At 41.5% G+C, this 20,055-nt stretch overlaps 1 protein-coding gene across 4 annotated transcripts in view; it reads left to right on the top strand.

The window, feature by feature from the left end:
• LOC128687706 (zinc finger protein 271-like) overlaps positions 1–10,918 on the top strand; it is a 47,784-nt gene extending 36,866 nt beyond the window's left edge. For all 4 annotated transcript variants that reach the window (XM_070079928.1, XM_070079930.1, XM_070079931.1 and 1 more), the window contains 2 exons: positions 7,350–7,633; positions 8,638–10,918. In XM_070079928.1, the coding sequence (XP_069936029.1) occupies positions 8,841–9,758 (918 nt within the window). In that variant the 5' untranslated portion in view covers positions 7,350–7,633; positions 8,638–8,840 and the 3' untranslated portion in view covers positions 9,759–10,918. The remainder of the gene's footprint in view (positions 1–7,349; positions 7,634–8,637) is intronic.
• The last annotated feature ends 9,137 nt before the right edge of the window (positions 10,919–20,055 follow it).

The following is a 20,055-nucleotide window of genomic DNA, read 5'->3' as shown; positions in this document are numbered from 1 at the left end:
TGCGCAACTCCTTTCTTCACAGCGCACCATTCCTTCACTGCTTGAACGTTTTCCACTGCCTCCGCATGTGGACTTTTCTAGCCCCTCTAGTCCGTAGGAACTCTTACCTGTGGATTTCAGGTATCTTTATCATTGCCAATCATGGCCTATTTACAGTGGAATATACGCGGCCTCAGGGGTAATCGGGGTGAGCTTCAGATGTTACTCTCCCAGTTTTCCCCTGTTGGTGTTTGCTTACAGGAACCAAAATTACACTCTGCTGTTATCTCTCCCATCTCAGGCTATAATTTATTGTATTCTTCAGATCCTTTTCCTGATGGGACCTTTAATGAAAGTGCCCTTCTTCTACGCACTGATATTCCGTACCATCAGCTATTTGTTCGTACTTTGCTGCATTACACAGCAGCCCGTATCCACTTGCATAGGTGGTATACGCTCTGTTCTTTATATCTCTCTCCTTCTCGGGCATTATCTATTCCGGATATTGCCTTTCTTGTTTCGTCGTTACCACCACCGATTCTGTTACTTGGTGATTTTAATGCCCACCATTTCCTCTGGGGGGGGTCTCACTGTGATTCCCATGGCATTCAGTTAGAGGCTTTTCTTGCCACCCTCCCCCTCCATGTTTTAAATACAGGTACTCACACCCATTTTGATCCTCGGACTCACACTCTCTCTTGCATCGATCTCTCAGTCTGCTCTTCCTCCGCCGCATTAGACTTCACTTGGTCTGTTCTTCCGGACTTACATGACAGCGATCATTTCCCAATCATTCTTACTTCCCCTTCATATTCACCACCTCTTCGCATCCCACGCTGGCAATTTGATCAGGCAAATTGGAACCTTTACTCACACCTAACTGTTTTTAGAGAGGTTCCTTCTTCGTCCTCCATCGATGAGCTTTTACACCTCTTCTCGTCCTCCGTTTTAACCGCAGCTTCTCATTCTATACCCCAAACTTCGGGCAGGCATTCTCAGAAATGCGTGCCTTGGTGGTCTCCTGCTTGTGCTCGTGCAGTACGTTTGAAACGCGCTGCATGGGGCAGGTACCGGTACAATAGAACCACAGAGAGACTTCTTGAATTTAAGCAGAAGCGTGCGATCGCTCGCCGTGTCATCCGTGACGCTAAACGCACTTGCTGGCGAGATTATGTCTCCACCATTACCTCTGCTTCCTCTACGAGTGCAGTCTGGAAAAAAGTACGAAAACTGCGTGGTAAATATTCTCCTGACCCGGCTCCTGTTCTGCGGGTTGCCGGTGTTGATATAGCAAACCCACTAGATGTTGCCAATGAAACTGGCAATCATCTGGTCCGTATTTCTCAGGGACTCCATCTATGCCCCTCATTTCTTTCCTCAAAGTCTGCCAGAGAGTTAGCACCCTTGGACTTTTCTTCTCTCAGAGAAGAACAGTATAATGTGCCTTTTACACTTCAAGAACTGGAGGCAACACTCTCAGCTTGCCGATCATCGGCAGCTGGGCCCGACGACATTCATATTCGTATGCTACAACATTTACATCAGTCAGCCCTTGCAGTCCTATTACGCCTTTACAATCTTATTTGGTCACAAGGAGTTCTTCCACAGCTGTGGAAATCCGCCATTGTTCTCCCTTTCCGCAAACCAGGCACTACGGGACATGAAACCTCCCACTATCATCCCATTGCTCTTACCAGTGCAGTTTGCAAAGTGATGGAACGCCTAGTAAATAGACGTTTAGTGTGGTATTTAGAGACACACAACAGTCTCTCCACTCATCAATATGGCTTTCGTAAGGGACGTTCTACCATAGACCCCTTACTACGCTCGGATACGTATGTTCGTAATGCCTTTGCGAATAACCACTCAGTTATTGCCATATTTTTTGACCTTGAGAAGGCATATGACACAACTTGGAGGTATAATATTTTAGCCCAAGCCCACTCCTTAGGCCTTCGAGGCAATCTACCATCCTTCCTTAAGAACTTTTTAACTGACAGGCATTTCCGTGTTCGGGTTAATAATGTGCTCTCCCCGGACTTTATCCAAGCTGAAGGTGTCCCCCAGGGATGTGTTCTGAGCACAACACTTTTTCTCCTTGCTATTAATGATTTGGCCTCTAGTCTTCCATCAAATATTTGGTCATCACTCTATGTTGATGACTTCGCTATTGCCTGTGCAGGCGCTGACTGTCACCTTATTACAGTTTCTCTCCAGCATGCAGTCGACCGTGTTTCCAATTGGGCCACCACACGTGGGTTTAAATTTTCCAGCACTAAAACCCACCAAATTACTTTCACTAGACGCTCTGTCATCTCCGATCATCCTTTGTACCTCTATGGCTCCCGTTTCCCTGAACGTGATACAGTCAAGTTTCTGGGCCTCCTCTTTGATCGTAGGTTATCCTGGAAACCTCACATTACCTCTCTGAAGGCAACTTGCCACAGCCGGCTGAACCTCCTTAAAACCCTTGCTCATCTTTCATGGGGAGCTGATCGTCGAACCCTCCTTCGCCTACATTCCACCCTTATCTTATCGAAACTTGATTATGGTGACCAGATCTATTCAGCGGCATCTCCTGCTACTCTCTCTAGCCTTAACCCCATTCATCACTAAGGATTACGTTTATGCCTTGGTGCTTTTCGCTCTTCCCCTGTCGAGAGCCTCTATGCAGAAGCGAACGTTCCATCCTTATCCGATCGCCGTGATGCCCATTGCCTTCGCTACTATGTACGCTCTCATGATCTCCGCAATCCTTCCATTTATAGAATGGTCACTGATATTAGTAGACATTCTTTATTTGTTCGCCGCCCCTGTTTACTCCGTCCCTTCTCTCTTCGCCTTCATTCGCTCTTGTCTTCTCTTCAATTACCACCTTTCTATGTACATGTAGCATCTCACTTTTCCCTACCCCCCTGGGAAGTTCCAGCTGTTCGAGTCTGTTCTTCCTCTCTCCCTTGCTCGAAAGCCCAACTGTCTATGGTCGCTTCCCGCTCTCATTTTCTTGACCACTTTCACTCTCATTCTCATGCCATTGCTGTGTACACAGATGGCTCTAAGTCTTCTGACAGCGTAGGATTCGCAGCAGTGTTTCTGGACAGCGTCGTACAAGGGCATTTACTATCTTCGGCTAGTATTTTTACTGCTGAATTGTATGCCATCCTTACAGCACTTATCCGTATTGCATCTATGCCTGTGTCATCATTTGTGGTTGTCTCAGACTCCCTTAGTGCTTTACAGGCTATACAGAAATTTGATACACCTCACTCCTTAGTCCTCCGTATCCAACTTTGGCTACGCCGCATCTTTACCAAGCATAAAGATATTGTTTTTTGTTGGGTCCCTGGTCATGTTGACGTACAGGGCAATGAACAGGCAGACACTGCTGCACGGTCAGCAGTACATGACCTACCAGTTTCATGTAGAGGTATTCCATTTACGGACTATTTTGCTGCAATATCTTCCCAACTTCACACCCGTTGGCAACAACGTTGGTCTACTATGCTCGGCAACAAACTTCAATCTATTAAACTGAGTATAGGTTACTGGCCGTCTTCTTATCACCAGTGTCGAGGTTGGGAGACTACTCTCTCCCGCCTTCGCATTGGCCATACTCGTCTTACTCATGGATATCTCATGGAGAGGCGCCCTGCTCCTCTCTGTGAGAATTGCCAAGTTCCATTATCAGTCAGCCACATTCTGTTGGACTGCCCACTTTATCAACGAGCACGCAGAATTTACCTCCGTCGTCGTCTTTGCTCTGCTGCTCTCTCTTTACCTTCCCTTCTCGCTGATGGACCCACCTTTCATCCAGACTCTCTCATTGACATTTTGACAACAACTGACTTACTTCACAAATTCTGATACCTTCAGCCCTTTATACTTCAATCTCTTGCTACCCCCTACCCCCGTACTATCCCCTGCCCCGCTGTTTTCTGTAACCTACTGATCATCCCTTCTCCCTTCTGCCATCCAATACCCTCTCTTCCTTCCCTACCCTGCAGCGCTATATAGCCCTTGTGGCTTAGCGCTTCTTTTTGATTATAATAATAATAATCTATCGAATGAGTAAAAGAAACCACCCATTTACCGATTTCAACTATCCAGTAAGGTGGTCAGAAATTAACAATTTTGCCAATTTCACACAAATTTCAAAAGATGCCAATTTCCAAATAGGGTCCAGAATAAACAAGACACGCTCCTGGCACTAAAATAACATTCCCTCTGTTCATTAGTCATGTCCCCAGGCCCCTCTTACATTTCTTTTGGTTTCCACTTCGAATTTTTATTCTCACAAAAAAATAGGAGATTTATTGTTATGCAGACTACTGCATTAGTGTAGACATGGTATAAATAATATCAGTGCACTTGTGAAAGAATATTAGATTCACCAGTTGACGTGTATTGGATGCTTGGCATGATTTGTTTACTTTTGAACGTTGGCAAAAATCAAACATTTCTGCTACTTTGAGCTCAATTTCAAGGTTCTTTACATTGTGAAATCAATCAAACTCATCTCAATTTCTGTAATATGTCTTCCATTCTATAAAATGAGACCAGGAAAACTAGAATACAACAATAAATACCATACGAAAATACAGTGCAAAGTCGCTGTTTTGAACCAAAAACACGGTCAAAGTTTTTTTTTCTCATTACGCACTGTGTGCTGCAGGATTTTTTTTTATTCTGTGCACACTGACCACATAGACCCATTCTTTCATATGTAGGCCTACCTGAAAAGGGTTTAAACCAATCAAGGAAAATTTCCCTTGTGACCCATGCTTTACTCTTAGTCTTCCACATCACACACAATTTACTCTTGGCAACACTGTTTTTCTTGATCAATCTGGGATTTTCAGATTGATAGACCAGTAAAGGCTTCAATTTGCAATCCCCACTAGCATTGCTACAAAACATGAGAGTTAGACTGTCTTTCATAGGCTTGTGTCCTGGGAGCACCATTTCCTCCTGCGTGATGTAGGTCCTCTTTGGCATTTTCTTCCAAAACAGGCCTGTTTCGTCACAATTGAACACTTGTTGGGGTTTGAATTTTTCAGTGTCTACATACCCCTTAAACTCCTATACAAACTTCTCATCTGTCCGTTTGTCTGAGCTGGCAGCCTCACCATGCCTTACCACACTGTGTATGCCACTACGCTTCTTAAATCTCTCAAACCAACCTTTGCTGGCCTTAAAATCACACGTCATAAAGAAAATGCAGGCATTTTTTTTATGACATCATCATGCAACTGCCTTGCCTTTTCACATATTATCGACTGCATAATACTGTCTCCTGCTAACCGTTTTTGGGTAATCCACACCAACAATAACCTCTCCATTTCTTCGATGGTTTGCATTCTTTTTTTTTTTTTGTCTGCATATCTTCCCCTGAAGAGAAGTTGCAGAGATTGGTGGATGAATTTGGTAGGGTGTGCAAAAGAAGAAAATTGAAAGTGAATACAGGAAAGAGTAAGGTTATGAGGATAACAAAAAGATTAGGTGATGAAAGATTGGATATCAGATTGGAGGGAGAGAGTATGGAGGAGGTGAATGTATTCAGATATTTGGGAGTGGACGTGTCAGCGGATGGGTCTATGAAAGATGAGGTGAATCATAGAATTGATGAGGGGAAAAGGGTGAGTGGTGCACGTCGGAGTCTGTGGAGACAAAGAACTTTGTCCTTGGAGGCAAAGAGGGGAATGTATGAGAGTATAGTTTTACCAACGCTCTTAGGGTGTGAAGCATGGGTGATGAATGTTGCAGCGAGGAGAAGGCTGGAGGCAGTGGAGATGTCATGTCTGAGAGCAATGTGTGGTGTGAATATAATGCAGAGAATTTGTAGTTTGGAAGTTAGGAGGAGGTGCGGGATTACCAAAACTGTTGTCCAGAGGGCTGAGGAAGGGTTGTTGAGGTGGTTCAGACATGTGGAAAGAATGGAGCGAAACAGAAGAACTTCAAGAGTGTATCAGTCTGTAGTGGAAGGAAGGCGGGGTAGGGGTCGGCCTAGGAAAGGTTGGAGGGAGGGGGTAAAGGAGGTTTTGTGTGCGAGGGGCTTGGACTTCCAGCGGGCATGCGTGAGCGTGTTTGATAGGAGTGAATGGAGACAAATGGTTTTTAATACTTGACGTGCTGTTGGAGTGTGAGCAAAGTAACATTTATGAAGGGGTTCAGGGAAACCGGCAGGCCGGACTTGAGTCCTGGAGATGGGAAGTACAGTGCCTGCACTCTGAAGGAGGGGTGTTAATGTTGCAGTTTAAAAACTGTAGTGTAAAGCACCCTTCTGGCAAGACAGTGATGGAGTGAATGATGGTGAAAGTTTTTCTTTTTCGGGCCACCCTGCCTTGGTGGGAATCGGCCAGTGTGATAATAAAAAAAAATAATAATCTTCCCCTTTTGCAACAACAGCACACTTCATTTCCTTTCCCTTTGCCACGATCGAAGTGATGGTTGAATGGGGTTTGCCATACATCCTGGCAAGCTCTGTAACACGCACTCCACTCTCATATTTTTCAAGGATTTCTTTCTTAAATTTGATCATGTTTCTCACTTCAGGCCCATGGTGACTTATCAAGCAGTTGCAAGCACAAAAAAAACAATGAATTATTATGAAATGTATCTTATGAACCTTTGGGGTGATGGTCACTCGCTGGTAAACAATGGCACACTTGAGTGTGAATGGTGCCGGAGACTGGCTTTTTGTGCATGCTGACAGAGGACACGTACCAGATGGTCACCGAATCATGAGGCCAGTCATGAACTGCAAGGCTACATTTTGGTGAAGAAAGTTGCCGAAAGTAGGATTTCACAAAAGTCGCCGCCGCCGAGCGTCAGGGGTTCACTGTACATGCATTCAACTTATGTTTGTCTACTTCTATTTACTACTGTATAATTTAAACATATTTACACTATGCATAAACAAAGATTATGCTATTAGAATTCTTACACAGTGAGAATGAGTGAGTGTATGTGTGGGAGGAGGGGGGTTGGACTCCTCAAAACAAGGACTAAGGCCCAGTGATGTCTCACAAGACTTAGACATATCTTATATCTTTGTGTTGTAGAGGTCTTTCTATGGTATGAGCACACACACAGCATCTCTTTTGAGCCTTTATCTTCATTTTAGTGAGAGGAATTACCAGGCTTCAGACAAGATGGAATTTATTAGGTTGGAATTATCTGTGGGTTGGCTGGGTTTAAGTAGTATTATGGATTTTTCTGTTATCACCTTCTATCACTTCTGAAACCTATGGAACTTTACTTCAGAACCACTATTAGTATCCTTAGGTTAACTGTTAATATATTGTTAATTGTGGTGGAAGTAAGAGATTCACGTCTACATTCCATGACCGTAAATCTTTTTTCCTTTACAGAAATACACTTGCAGTGTCACCATTCAGGGATGTCAGCTTTAACAACCATTTTATGTAACCACATCCAAAGTTGGTCATGTGAAACATAAATAATGCTAAAAATGGAGTAAAAATTTACCAATCATCAGAAGTGCTTCAAACGACGGCGATTAGTGGACTGAAATTCATCCGGACATGAAATGTGTGCACATTACACGAAGATATCTTTATCAGTTTTCTGTTAACTTTTTCTTCATGCTGTTTGTATCACAGATATAAAATATTTGACTCTTGTTACTAAGAAGGTGAGGAATGTTGAAATACTTATTTGTTATAGTAAATTAGTTAATTTTTGAAACTTCAATGCCATTGCTAGTTTTATTGGTCAGTGTCATGTCAGTATATACATGCAAGGCCAAAGTAGAAGTAGAAAAATATTTCTGCATTGATATACATGTAAATCATTTAACTGTTTTGTGTGTTGGAGCCTCTTCATATGAACTTATTTTTGAAACAGTGGCATGTCTTTCTAAGAAGTAAGGTAAGTATTGTCTCTCCTATAAAATTTCTTCCCTTCAAAATTAAAATATCTCTGTTTTGTAAATATATTGCTGTACTTGTCTGTACACAACATTCTGCATTTTTTTTTATGTTTCAAAGAAGTAAAACCTGATTTATTAGGAATCTAGACTTTTGAAACTTACTGGATGAAAGCATTTGCAGTATAAAATCTGCCCCTTGATTTGCAGTAGTCTGTTTAGCACTCCTGCAGAGCATAACAGTAAACCACTGCCAGACATAAGATGAAAACAAATTATATTAACTCACCCTTTTTTGCTGTAAAGTTTAGTAGGGAGAAAGCTGCATCCTTGATTATCCCAGCCATACCCTCTATAGATCATACCACTCGTTCGATGATTGTGGCAATCATTAATACAGAGTAATTTCTTTCATTTGGAATAAATATGAAATAAAAAACATATTTAATGTTGCTAATTGTCTAACAACATTCTTATTCAAATGCCTCTTCTCTGTCATGAATAAATGTTCAAGACCAACCAAAAAATAGCTATTAATTATCTAATGTTGTTCTGTTGCAGTTTCATAGACCACTTGACTCAGTATTTGATGGTAGTATAATGTAGTGAGGGAAAGATACTGATTTTTTTCTGATACTGATACTTAGTTTTAGGCCAATACTGATACTATTGCAGTTAGCCCATATTCACCAATACTGATACTGTGACACACCCTTAGTATAATGTCATAACATTTTGGAATAATGTTGCTGATTTTCACTTATTTTCAGTCTTGTTGCTCTTTTTGAAGGTCTTCATGAAAATCCTCTCTATCAACTCTTTCATTGTTTATTTAGACAAGGAACTCTATAAGTGTTCGGTATTTTTAAAAATGCATGTCAAAAATTTCTTTTAGAGCATTAGATACTATATACAAACCTAACAGGTGTATAATGTGTCTCAATATTAGAAAATAATATATCTCTCAGTAAATATGAGTGCTCTCTCAGGAAAGAATCCAAATATATGTACAGTGTGCCAGAAAACTTTTTCATGTAAATCCACTCTTGTGGCACATGGAAGAGTTCATAGTGGAGAGAAACCTTACCAGTGCACAGAGTGTACAAAATCCTTTTCTTGTAAATCTAGTTTAGTAACGCACATGAGAGTTCATACGGGTGAGAAACCTTACCAATGTTCAGAATGTTCAAAATCTTTCTCGTGTAAATCTACCCTGGTAGCACATGTGAGAGTTCATACAGGAGAGAAACCTCATCACTGTTCAGAATGCTCAAAAGCCTTTACATGTAAGTCTACACTGGTGTCGCATATGCGAGTTCACACCGGAGAGAAACGTCATCAGTGTGCCGAATGTGGGAAAACGTTTTCGCAAAATTCGGATTTAGTTAAGCATATGAGGGTGCACACAGGAGATAAACCTTATCAGTGTGTAGAATGCCTGAAAGACTTCTCAGATAGATCTCATTTAACAAGACATATGAAATGCCATACAGGGAAAAAGCCATATCAATGTTCAGTGTGTTCAAAATATTTTATACAAAAGTCTAATCTAGTAACTCATATGAGGGTTCATTCAGGAGAAAAGCCGTATTCTTGTACAGTGTGTCCCAAAGACTTTTCCCGAAAATCTGATTTATCGATACACATGAGAGTTCACACAGGAGAAAAGCCATTTATTTGCCCATTGTGCTTGAAAGCTTTTTCACAGAAGCAAAATGTAGTGTTGCATATGAGAGTTCATACTGGAGAAAAACCTTATCATTGTTCAGTGTGTCTAAAATACTTTAAACAAGAATCGCATCTAACAGCACACATGAAACTTCACACAGGTGGGAAGCCTAGTCGATGTTCGGAGCATTTAAAAAATTTTAGACATAATCTTCTTGTGTGAAATATGGTTGAATATTGAAGATAAATGTTAAAGTTGTGCAATGTGTCCGAGTCTTTGTTTGATCTTCATGGCCAATGAGGAAGTAATGAGTCATCTGTGTATGAAACTTCATACAGGAGGGTAACCTAATCAGTATTCAGAATATCTAAAAATATTTAGATATAATCTTCATCTAGAACAGTTTGGTGCTCAAGGCACACTGTGAAATTATGCAGTGTTTTTAAAAGTCTTTAATCTTCATGAACAGTGAGGAACTAATCAGAGACAACAATTACAATATTCTTCGATCAAAAACTCACTGAAGTATAGACAAACAAATGCATGTGTATAGATCCTAAGAAATAGCCAGTGTAAATGGATTTTTTTTTTTTTTTTTTTTTATTCACCGGTATTCTCCCGGCCCGGGTCTTTTCCAAGTAGTGGTGACCCGGCCTTGGCTCCCTATCTGGGGAGTGTCTCGAGACTTAAGTCTCCCATGGGAGGAGGTACAAGTACCTCCTCATCTTTGGGACCAAGTGTCCCCAGGCCTAGCCACATTCCCCGCCCTCACGGGGCTCGTAGGGAGAAGCTAGGCCTCTGGTCTGCCATCTACCCCGCCTCAAAGGGGCTCGTGGGGATGGCAGTCTTATGAGCTGCAGATGGTAGCAAGCTCAGACTCTCTTTTGTGTAAATGGATGTTCAGTTAATTTAACAAAAAGCTATCAGACATTGAGAAACAGGCATTAGCATCTCAGTCAACACAGGTCAAAGAAAAGTTGAATGTGACAGCATATTAACTTTTTATAAGATGCGTTCCACTAAGAAAACCTACAAAGAAATTAGATATTGAAAAAAATGTAGAACTATATTCGTATGTCACACAGGGAAAATAATCAACACTGATGATTCTCCTCAGATTCCTTGTTCTGTAATATATACAGACTTTGCAAAAGCCTTCGACAAGTGTGACCATGGCGTAATAGCGCACAAAATGCGTGCTAAAGGAATAACAGGAAAAGTCGGTCGATGGATCTATAATTTCCTCACTAACAGAACACAGAGAGTAGTCGTCAACAGAGTAAAGTCCGAGGCAGCTACGGTGAAAAGCTCTGTTCCACAAGGCACAGTACTCGCTCCCATCTTGTTCCTCATCCTTATATCCGACATAGACAAGGATGTCAGCCACAGCACCGTGTCTTCCTTTGCAGATGACACCCGAATCTGCATGACAGTGTCTTCCATTGCAGACACTGCAAAGCTCCAGGCAGACATCAACCAAATCTTTCAGTGGGCTGCAGAAAACAATATGAAGTTCAACGATGAGAAATTTCAATTACTCAGATATGGTAAACATGAGGAAATTAAATCTTCATCAGAGTACAAAACAAATTCTGGCCACAAAATAGAGCGAAACACCAACGTCAAAGACCTGGGAGTGATCATGTCGGAGGATCTCACCTTCAAGGACCATAACATTGTATCAATCGCATCTGCTAGAAAAATGACAGGATGGATAATGAGAACCTTCAAAACTAGGGAGGCCAAGCCCATGATGACACTCTTCAGGTCACTTGTTCTATCTAGGCTGGAATATTGCTGCACACTAACAGCACCTTTCAAGGCAGGTGAAATTGCCGACCTAGAAAATGTACAGAGAACTTTCACGGCGCGCATAACGGAGATAAAACACCTCAATTATTGGGAGCGCTTGAGGTTCCTAAACCTGTATTCCCTGGAATGCAGGAGGGAGAGATACATGATTATATACACCTGGAAAATCCTAGAGGGACTAGTACCGAACTTGCACACGAAAATCACCCACTACGAAAGCAAAAGACTTGGCAGACGATGCACCATCCCCCCAATGAAAAGCAGGGGTGTCACTAGCACGTTAAGAGACCATACAATAAGTGTCAGGGGCCCGAGACTGTTCAACTGCCTCCCAGCACACATAAGGGGGATTACCAACAGACCCCTGGCAGTCTTCAAGCTGGCACTGGACAAGCACCTAAAGTCAGTTCCGGATCAGCCGGGCTGTGGCTCGTATGTTGGTTTGCGTGCAGCCAGCAGCAACAGCCTGGTTGATCAGGCTCTGATCCACCAGGAGGCCTGGTCTCAGACCGGGCCGCGGGGGCGTTGACCCCCGGAACTCTCTCCAGGTAACTCCAGGTAACTCTCTAGGCTGGAATATTGCTGTACACTAACAGTGCCTTTTAAGGCAGGTGAAATTGTGGACCTGGAGAATATACAGAGAACTTTCACAGCACACATAAGTATGATAAAATACATAAATTACTAGGAACGGTTGAAGTTCCTTGATTTGTATTTTGTGGAATGCAGGCAAGAAAGATACATGATAATATACACTTGGAAAATCCTAGAAGGATTAGTACCAAATTTCCACATGAAAAATCACTCCCTATGAAAGAAAAAGACTCAATAAAAAGCAAGGGTGCCATGAGTACGCTAAGAGACAGCACAATAAGTATCGGGGGCCCAAGACTGTTCAACTGATCCCAACATACATAAGGGGGATTACCAATAGAGCCATCATCCCAGGCTGTCTTCAAGAAGGCGCTGGACAGGCACCTAAAGTTAGTTCCTGACGCGCCAGGCTGTGGTTTGTACATCAGTTTTGCGTGTGGCTAGCAGTAACAGCCTGGTTGATCAGGCCCTGATCCACCACAAGGCCTGGTCACAGACTGGGCCGCAGGGACGTTGACTCCCGTAACCTTCTTCAGGTCTATTCCAGGTATACTGTGAGATTTACCAGTATAGAGCAGAAACTAAAACATTCATACCAAATGAAGACTTGTAAAAGGAACAAGAAATCATTTAGGGATTAGAATATTTTTTTTTAAGATGTTTATACGCATGTGTTAAATCCATATAGGAAAAATCACTTCTAGAATTGGCTCACTGCTCACGAAGAGAAAGAAATGAGCAAAATTTTGAAAGACCAGTATGAAACAGTGTTCAGCAATCCATTAAATGACAAGAGTTGAAGACCCAAATAGTTTTTTATTACGTCTTCCCACCCTACAAACCATATATCTAACATAAACACAAATCCCTCAGAATTAAAAAAGGAAATGTGAAATATGTCTGCAGCCAGCAGCAACAGCCTGGTTGATCAGGCTCTGATCCACCAGGAGGCCTGGTCACAGACTGGGCCGCGGGGGCGTTGACCCCCGGAACTCTCTCCAGGTAAACTCCAGGTAAACATGCACTTGGACCTGATTGATGGGGTTTTTTATAAAGATGTGCAAAATACCAATACCACAGGGCTTTCAGTATTCTTTGTAGAGAGGGGCTTAATCTAGCATTTAACTTCATTATATTATTATTAAATCTAAGTAAAAATCCCAGATTTTTTGCACCCATAGCTCCTCTGTACGAAGGCAGTACTGGAGCTCAATCAATAAACTGCTGACTGGCAGTGCTGACTTCATACTCAAAAATCTTGAAAAAAAAAAAAAGCAGGGTGGTGAGATGCCAAATTATAAATTTTATAGAAAAGCATGAATTCTGTACACAACCCAAGTGAACATAGATTTAGAGCAGGAAGAACTTACTTTTCATAACTACAAGATCATTATGAGATAATTTCAGGGGCTTGGGAAGAAATGAAACACAGATGTAATCTATACAGACGTTGCTAAGGCATTTGATGACTGTAATACTGGGGTGAGAGGCAATAAAATTTGGTCAATAGATATAACAGGTGAGGCAAGAAAAAGATATTCAGTTTTCTAATGAATAAATCAAGAGAGAGTTGTAACAGTAAACAGAGTAAATTCTAGCCATAGCAAAGTAAAAAAAAAAAAAAGTTAATTTCCCCAGGGCATGGTTCTGGTGCCTGTTTCTCATCCTTATTAGAGACAGAAACTATCCACAGAGTAGTAGTATCCTTTGTGGAAAAACTAAAATGTGTATGAAAGTTGCATCAATAGAAAACATGGAGAAATTAAAAAACTCAATAAATCAACCCATTTATCAGAGGAAAAGTAATTAGATGTTCACTGGTGACAGATGTAAATTACTTGCATATGGATAGAACAAAACACTCAAAAGTCGGTTAGTATATGAAAGGTTTTGCAATGTAGAAGTGTTATATGGCGGGCTGAGTGTAATGAGAGTAAGAGTGGGCACAAGAGGGAGTGCATATGGAGAGCCAATAAGTGTACGTGAGTTTTTTTTAACAAATTTTGCTGAGAATAAAAATAAAGTTTTGATGATTAATAAGGTGGGAAAGCCTAGGGAACAAATGCATGAAACAGTTAAAAGCTAAAGGTCAATAAATGGGGAGGTGGAGGTACTGGAAAGATGGAAGGAAATACGTATGTTGAGGAGCTCTAAAATATTTTTGAAGAAATGGAAGCAGTTATTTCATGCATTGGACAGGGAGGTATAACATCTCGTAGAAGTGAGAAAGAGCAAAATGGGAGTGTGGGGAAAGTCCATGGGTTGAATGAAAGGGGTTAAAGCAACTGGGATAGATGGGATTATAATGGAAATGTTAAAAGCAGATGAGGATACAGTTATGGAGTGGTTGGTGCATTTGTTCAATATATCCATGAACAGGGGAAGGCACCTAGAGCTTGGCAGAGAGCATGCATTCTGCCTTCATATAAAGGAAAAGCAGGTAAAGATAAATTAAGAACTATAGAGGAATAAGCCTCTTGAGTATATTAGGTAAAGTGTATGGTAGTTATTAATGAAAAAAATAAGAGTAAGACAGAGTAGGATTGCAGAAGAATAGGAGGTTTTAGGTAGGATTGGAGGTGTGTAGACCAAGTGATTACTTTAAAGCATAGAAGTGAACAGTATTTAGATAAAGGTAAGGAAGTTTTTGTTGCATTTATAGATATAGAAAAGGAATATGATTTGATGGATGGGGAAGCAATGTGTTACATGTTGCAAAAATATGAAGTAGGTGGTAGGGTATGAGAAGCTGAAAAGAATTTTATGGGAGATAGCAAGGCTCAATTTGGGGTATGTAAGAAAGAAGGAGATATTTTTTTTCTTTGAAAGTAGGCCTTAGATAAGGATGTGTGATATCACCATGTTTTTTTTTTTTTTTTTTTTTTTTTTTTTTTTTTTTTTTTTTTTTTTTTTGATAGGGTTGTTAAGCAGTTGCTAGGATGTTGGGGAGAGACATGGAGTTAAAAAATAATGAATGAATCTGGTACAAGGTGGGATTTGTCAGTTCCTTTTTTGCCAATGACACTGAAGAGAAGTTACAAAAGTTGGTAAATGAATTTTAGGAGGTATGTAGAAGGAAATTAAAATTGAAAATAGAGAAAAGTAGGGTGAGGAGAGTAATAAAAATTCTAGGTAATGAAACATTAGATATCAGGTTTAAGGGAGGGAGTATGGAGGCAGCAATTTTGTTCAGATATTTGGGAGTGGACTTGTTGGCAGATGATTCTTTGAAAGATGAGATGAATCATAAAATTGATGATGGCAAAAAGGTGGGTGGTGCATTAAGGCATCTGCAGAAAGGAAGAACTTCTTGTTTGATGTAGGGATGGGATGATACCAGATTTTTTGCCAATACTGATACCCAATTTTGGCCAGTAATGATACTTTAACTATTTTTTTTTTTTTAAATTATGATTGCTCATTATCTAAGGGCATGCTTATTGTATAGTGGGTATTAAATAACACAGGAAGGTTAAATATTAAATAACTTAATTTCTCCGAGACAATAATGTCATTACTTGACCTGTTGTGTTAGTTATTGGTTGTCAAAGACACTTGTTGATCTGGTGTGCATGGCTGGGTAACTCTTACAGTCATGAGGTAGAGCATTGATGTTCATATTTTTAAGCACACATGTAATATTAATACTTTAAAAATTATCAGCTGCTCTTTTTACTGACACCGTAAAAATGGCCGATACCAATACCTTCGCACATCCCAACTTTGAAGAGAAAAAGTAGAATGTACTTGGGTATAATGGTACCAATACTGTAATACAGTGGACCCTCGCCTAACGATATTAATCCGTTCCTGAGAGTTCATTGTTAGCCGAAATTATCGTTAGCCGAGTTAATTTTCCCCATAAGAAATAATGGAAATCCAATTAATCTGTTCCAGACAGCCAAAAGTGTTAAAATTTTTTTTTTTTTTTTCATGAAATATACATTTCCCTACAAAGAAAACAATAAGACATGCACAATAATTACATAAATAAATGTTAAAATGACACTTACCTTTATTGAAGAGTATTGATGAGTGATGAGACACTGTTTTTCTTGAACACTGGGATTTTCAGAGTGATACACCAGTAAAGACTTCACTTTGCAATCCCCACTAGCATTACAACAAAACATGAGAGTTAGCCTGTCTTTCACAGGCTTGTGTTCTGGGAGTGCCTTTTCCTCCTGAGTAATGTAGGTCCTGTTTGGCATTTTCTTCCAGAACAGGCCTGTTTCGTCACAATTGAACACTTGCTGGGGGATGAATTTTTCAGCTTCGCCATGCCTTATCACACTGTGTATGCCACTACAATTCTTAAATCTCTCAAACCAATCTTTGCTGGCCTTAAATTCACCAATATGAGCACTAGTTTCAGGCATTTTTTCCTGTTCACCTGGGTGTTAGTTGACTGTTGTGGGTCGCATCCTGGGGGACAAGATTAAGGACCCCAATGGAAATAAGTTACAGTCCTCGATAATGCACTGGCTTTCTTGGGTTATTCTGGGTGGCTAACCCTCTGGGGTTAATCATTTCTCAGTAATTGTTTTACGTTAAGCCACACCAACAAGACTCTCACCACGTCTTTGAGTAGTACAGCTGATGGTGGTGCAGCAACAGCTGACTGTAGTGGAGCAACAGCTGACTGTGGTGCAGCAGCAGCTGACTGTGGTGCAGCAACACCTGACTGTGGTACGATAGTATTTCTCACCCTTTTTATCACAGGGCTGGCACTAGAAGCTTTCTTTGGGCCCATGGTGGCTTATTTAGCATGGTGGCTTACAAGCACTATAAACAATGGAATAATACAAAATGTATCGAATGTATGCATGCAACCAGCCACCCTGGCTTGTAAACAATGACGGCAAGGCAGCTGAGGCACTCAGGCTGGACAGACAGGTTTGGGAGGAATCATGTTGGGTGAGTTTTTTATCATTAAGCGGGCCAAAATTTTTACCCTCAAATGCTTCGTTAGGCGGATTTAACATTATGCGATGCGTTCGTTAGGCGAGGGTCCACTGTATTGGTATGAGCATGGGTTTTTGAATGTTGTAATGAGACTGGAGGCAGTGATTTTGTTTGAGGGGCAATATGTAGTGTGAATACAGCCTCTCCTCACTTAACGGTGGAGTTCCGGTCCTAAGACCACGTTTACCAACGTGGTCTTAGGAATTCATCAATAAGTGAGGAGCATACTATTATGGTAGTGGGTTTGCTTCGACCATCTTTGATATTTTAATGTCACCTTTTCACCATTTATAACATTCTGGTATATTTTTAAATGTTTATACAGCAGTGTACTATATATTGTAATAAACAGAATACAGGCCTCCCTCAACATTCGCGTTTTCCACTTTCGCAGGTTTCGAACATTCACGAATTCCCAGCCACCCAATCATATTTAAAATATGCCATTACATATGTTAGGAATTGTGGTGGTGGCAGAGTTTGTTTGGAGATAGGACAAGGTAGTCCTTTGATATGACACTAATATCAACTCTACGGCTTATTTTATTATTATTATTAACACACTGGCTGATTCCCACCAAGGCAGGGTGGCCCAAAAAAGAAAAACTTTCACCATCATTCACTCCATCACTGTCTTGCCAGAAGGGTGCTTTACACTACAGTTTTTAAACTGCAACATTAACACCCCTCCTTCAGAGTGCAGGCACTGTACTTCCCATCTCCAGGATTCAAGTCTGGCCTGCCAGTTTCCCTGAATCCCTTCATAAATGTTACTTTGCTCACACTCCAACAGCACGTCAAATATTAAAAACCATTTGTCTCCATTCACTCCTATCAAACACGCTCACACATGCCCGCTGGAAGTCCAAGCCCCTCGCACACAAAACTTCCTCTACCCCTCCTCCAACCTTTCCTAAGCCGACCCCTACCCCGCCTTCCTTCCGCTACAGACTGATACACTCTTGAAGTCATTCTGTTTCGCTCCATATGGCTTATTTATCTATCATAATTCATCTAATATGACATAATAAATAATATTAATTACATAGAAACATGACATATACTCTAGAATGAATAAAATACGTCATCAAGCATGCCATGAGTGTTGCTGTGTTGTTGTTGTTGGGTGTAGTATAAGGGCCACTGAGAGCACAAGCCTTACATAGTAGTGGTGGAGGTGGCAGCAGAGGTGGTAGAGACTAGAGACGGCAGTGTTGTCAGTCGCCCTATGTAACTCCAACAACATTGGAGGAGTTAAGTTTGTGCTCTCCTTTTTCTGTTGATTAATCGCTTAACTCACTTGCTACACTGTTAATGCTACGCTTTATCGCTGGCTGGCGCTATAGCCTTTATCGACTCATGCTGCTTTAGTTTCATACATATCGTAGAATCACTGATGGCACATTCTCCCCTCTCTCTTCCTCCTCCACTTTGGTACTCTTCCTACAAGTTCTTTCTTGAATTCTATAGTCTTTCTCACCTTCTTTACCAAAGGGCTGGCACTAGTACAATATTTTAAGATGTTTTCATGTGTTTTATGATTGTTCATGGTTCAATAGGTTAAGGAAGCAGTATTGTTAGGCTAAGTAAATGCTATTATTATATTTCCCTACAGTTTATTTGTGCACCAAACATTTGTGATTTTTCAACATTCTCGAGGTTCCTCATCTCCTAACCCTTGCAAATGTGGAGGGAGACCTGTAGAGGGAATCAGCTCTAATATACAATATTTAGGTATGCACACTGGTCAGAGAGCCTGTTGTAAGTCCAAGTCGTCGTTAAACGAGTATGTCGCTAAGTGAGGAGAGGCTGTATTATAAAGAGAATTCCTCTTTAAGGGGGCTCCTTGTTGTGGTAAAGAGGTTACCGGTCTGAGGAATTGAACCTTTTAGTCTTCTTCCTCAGACCAAACCTAATTACCCCCAGTTCCTTCCTTCTCTACCCCATCCCCCCTTTTCCCTTTCCTCCTCCCCTCACATCCCTCCCTTTTCCCCATCCCATTTGTAGCTTCTGGGGTCCTCCCCTCTGGCATTATGATTTCTAGGTAGGGGGAAGTGTGCCAAGGTTCATCCCACTCCGTGGGGTCCCTAAGGAGTGGTGTAATTTCCCGTGGAATCTGGATCATCTGGAGGCACCCTGCTCCCTTCCCGGTTTTCCAGGAAGTGGGGCAGGATGTTCTGCTGGTAATGGGTGTATCTCCGGAGGCTGCCTCTTGCTTCTGGGAGGTGGCAATTGAGGAAGGTATGCTGTGTGGCAGGTATTGACCACTCTCTCTTTTGTCTGCCGAGGTGGCTCATTGGATATGAGGTTGACATCCCAAAGCACTGGTTTTCTGGCATGAAGGGTAGGGTATGGCACGGGTTCCATGCTGCATCTGTGCTGCTGGTGGTATCGAGGTCCTCTTGGATGAAGGGGGCAACTTACAGCCCTTTCATGCATTCTTGTAACTGTCCCTCTTTCATTTTTTTTCTTTCCTTCTTTCTTTTTTTTTTAATAACAATAAGAAAGGAGTACCACCATCATGGAAACTTTGTTCCGTGACACCCGTCCTCCTCGCAGGCCCCATTTTGTTACCGCATCTTGTTCTGACCCAGCTTTGTTACTGGACCATTCTCCAGACTTTTCCCATAAACTTGTACCTTCTTCTGGTGATGCTTCGTCACCTGCTCCAGGTGCCGAGGCTCTGCCTGTTTCTTCTAGTGCCACTGACCCTTGCACATCTTCAACTATACGTCCATCTTTCCAAAATACTGTGAGGCGTTTTTTGGATCGCCCACCTGCCTCAAGTTAGGTCTCTCGTGATCCTGCGCCTAAATGTTCCAGACCATTTGCTGACAACAGCCCTTCAATTTCTGCTCATTTCACCCAGAAATGACCTACATGACATCCATTTCCTTTACGCACCATGTTTACAAGTATGTAGTGGGCCAAATTCTTTTCCTCACAACCAATGTTTCCTGCTGATTATCTTTTGTAATCAGCAGGTAAAGCTCTCTTATGACATGTTGGCCAAAATATATCCTTTCACGCTCTTCAGAGTGGTGCGCACATCGTTACAGTTCAGAACACGGGCCAAGTGCATGATCATTCCCATCTTGCCTCTATTGATGTTCCTATCACAGTTCCCAAGCACACTACTCTGAATTCT

The sequence above is a fragment of the Cherax quadricarinatus genome, unplaced genomic scaffold, assembly GCF_038502225.1.
Source record: "Cherax quadricarinatus isolate ZL_2023a unplaced genomic scaffold, ASM3850222v1 Contig45, whole genome shotgun sequence".
NCBI classification, from domain to species: Eukaryota; Metazoa; Arthropoda; class Malacostraca; order Decapoda; family Parastacidae; genus Cherax; species Cherax quadricarinatus.
The sequence above is the reverse complement of the archived record's forward strand: the minus strand, read 5'-3'. Positions and strand labels throughout refer to the sequence as shown.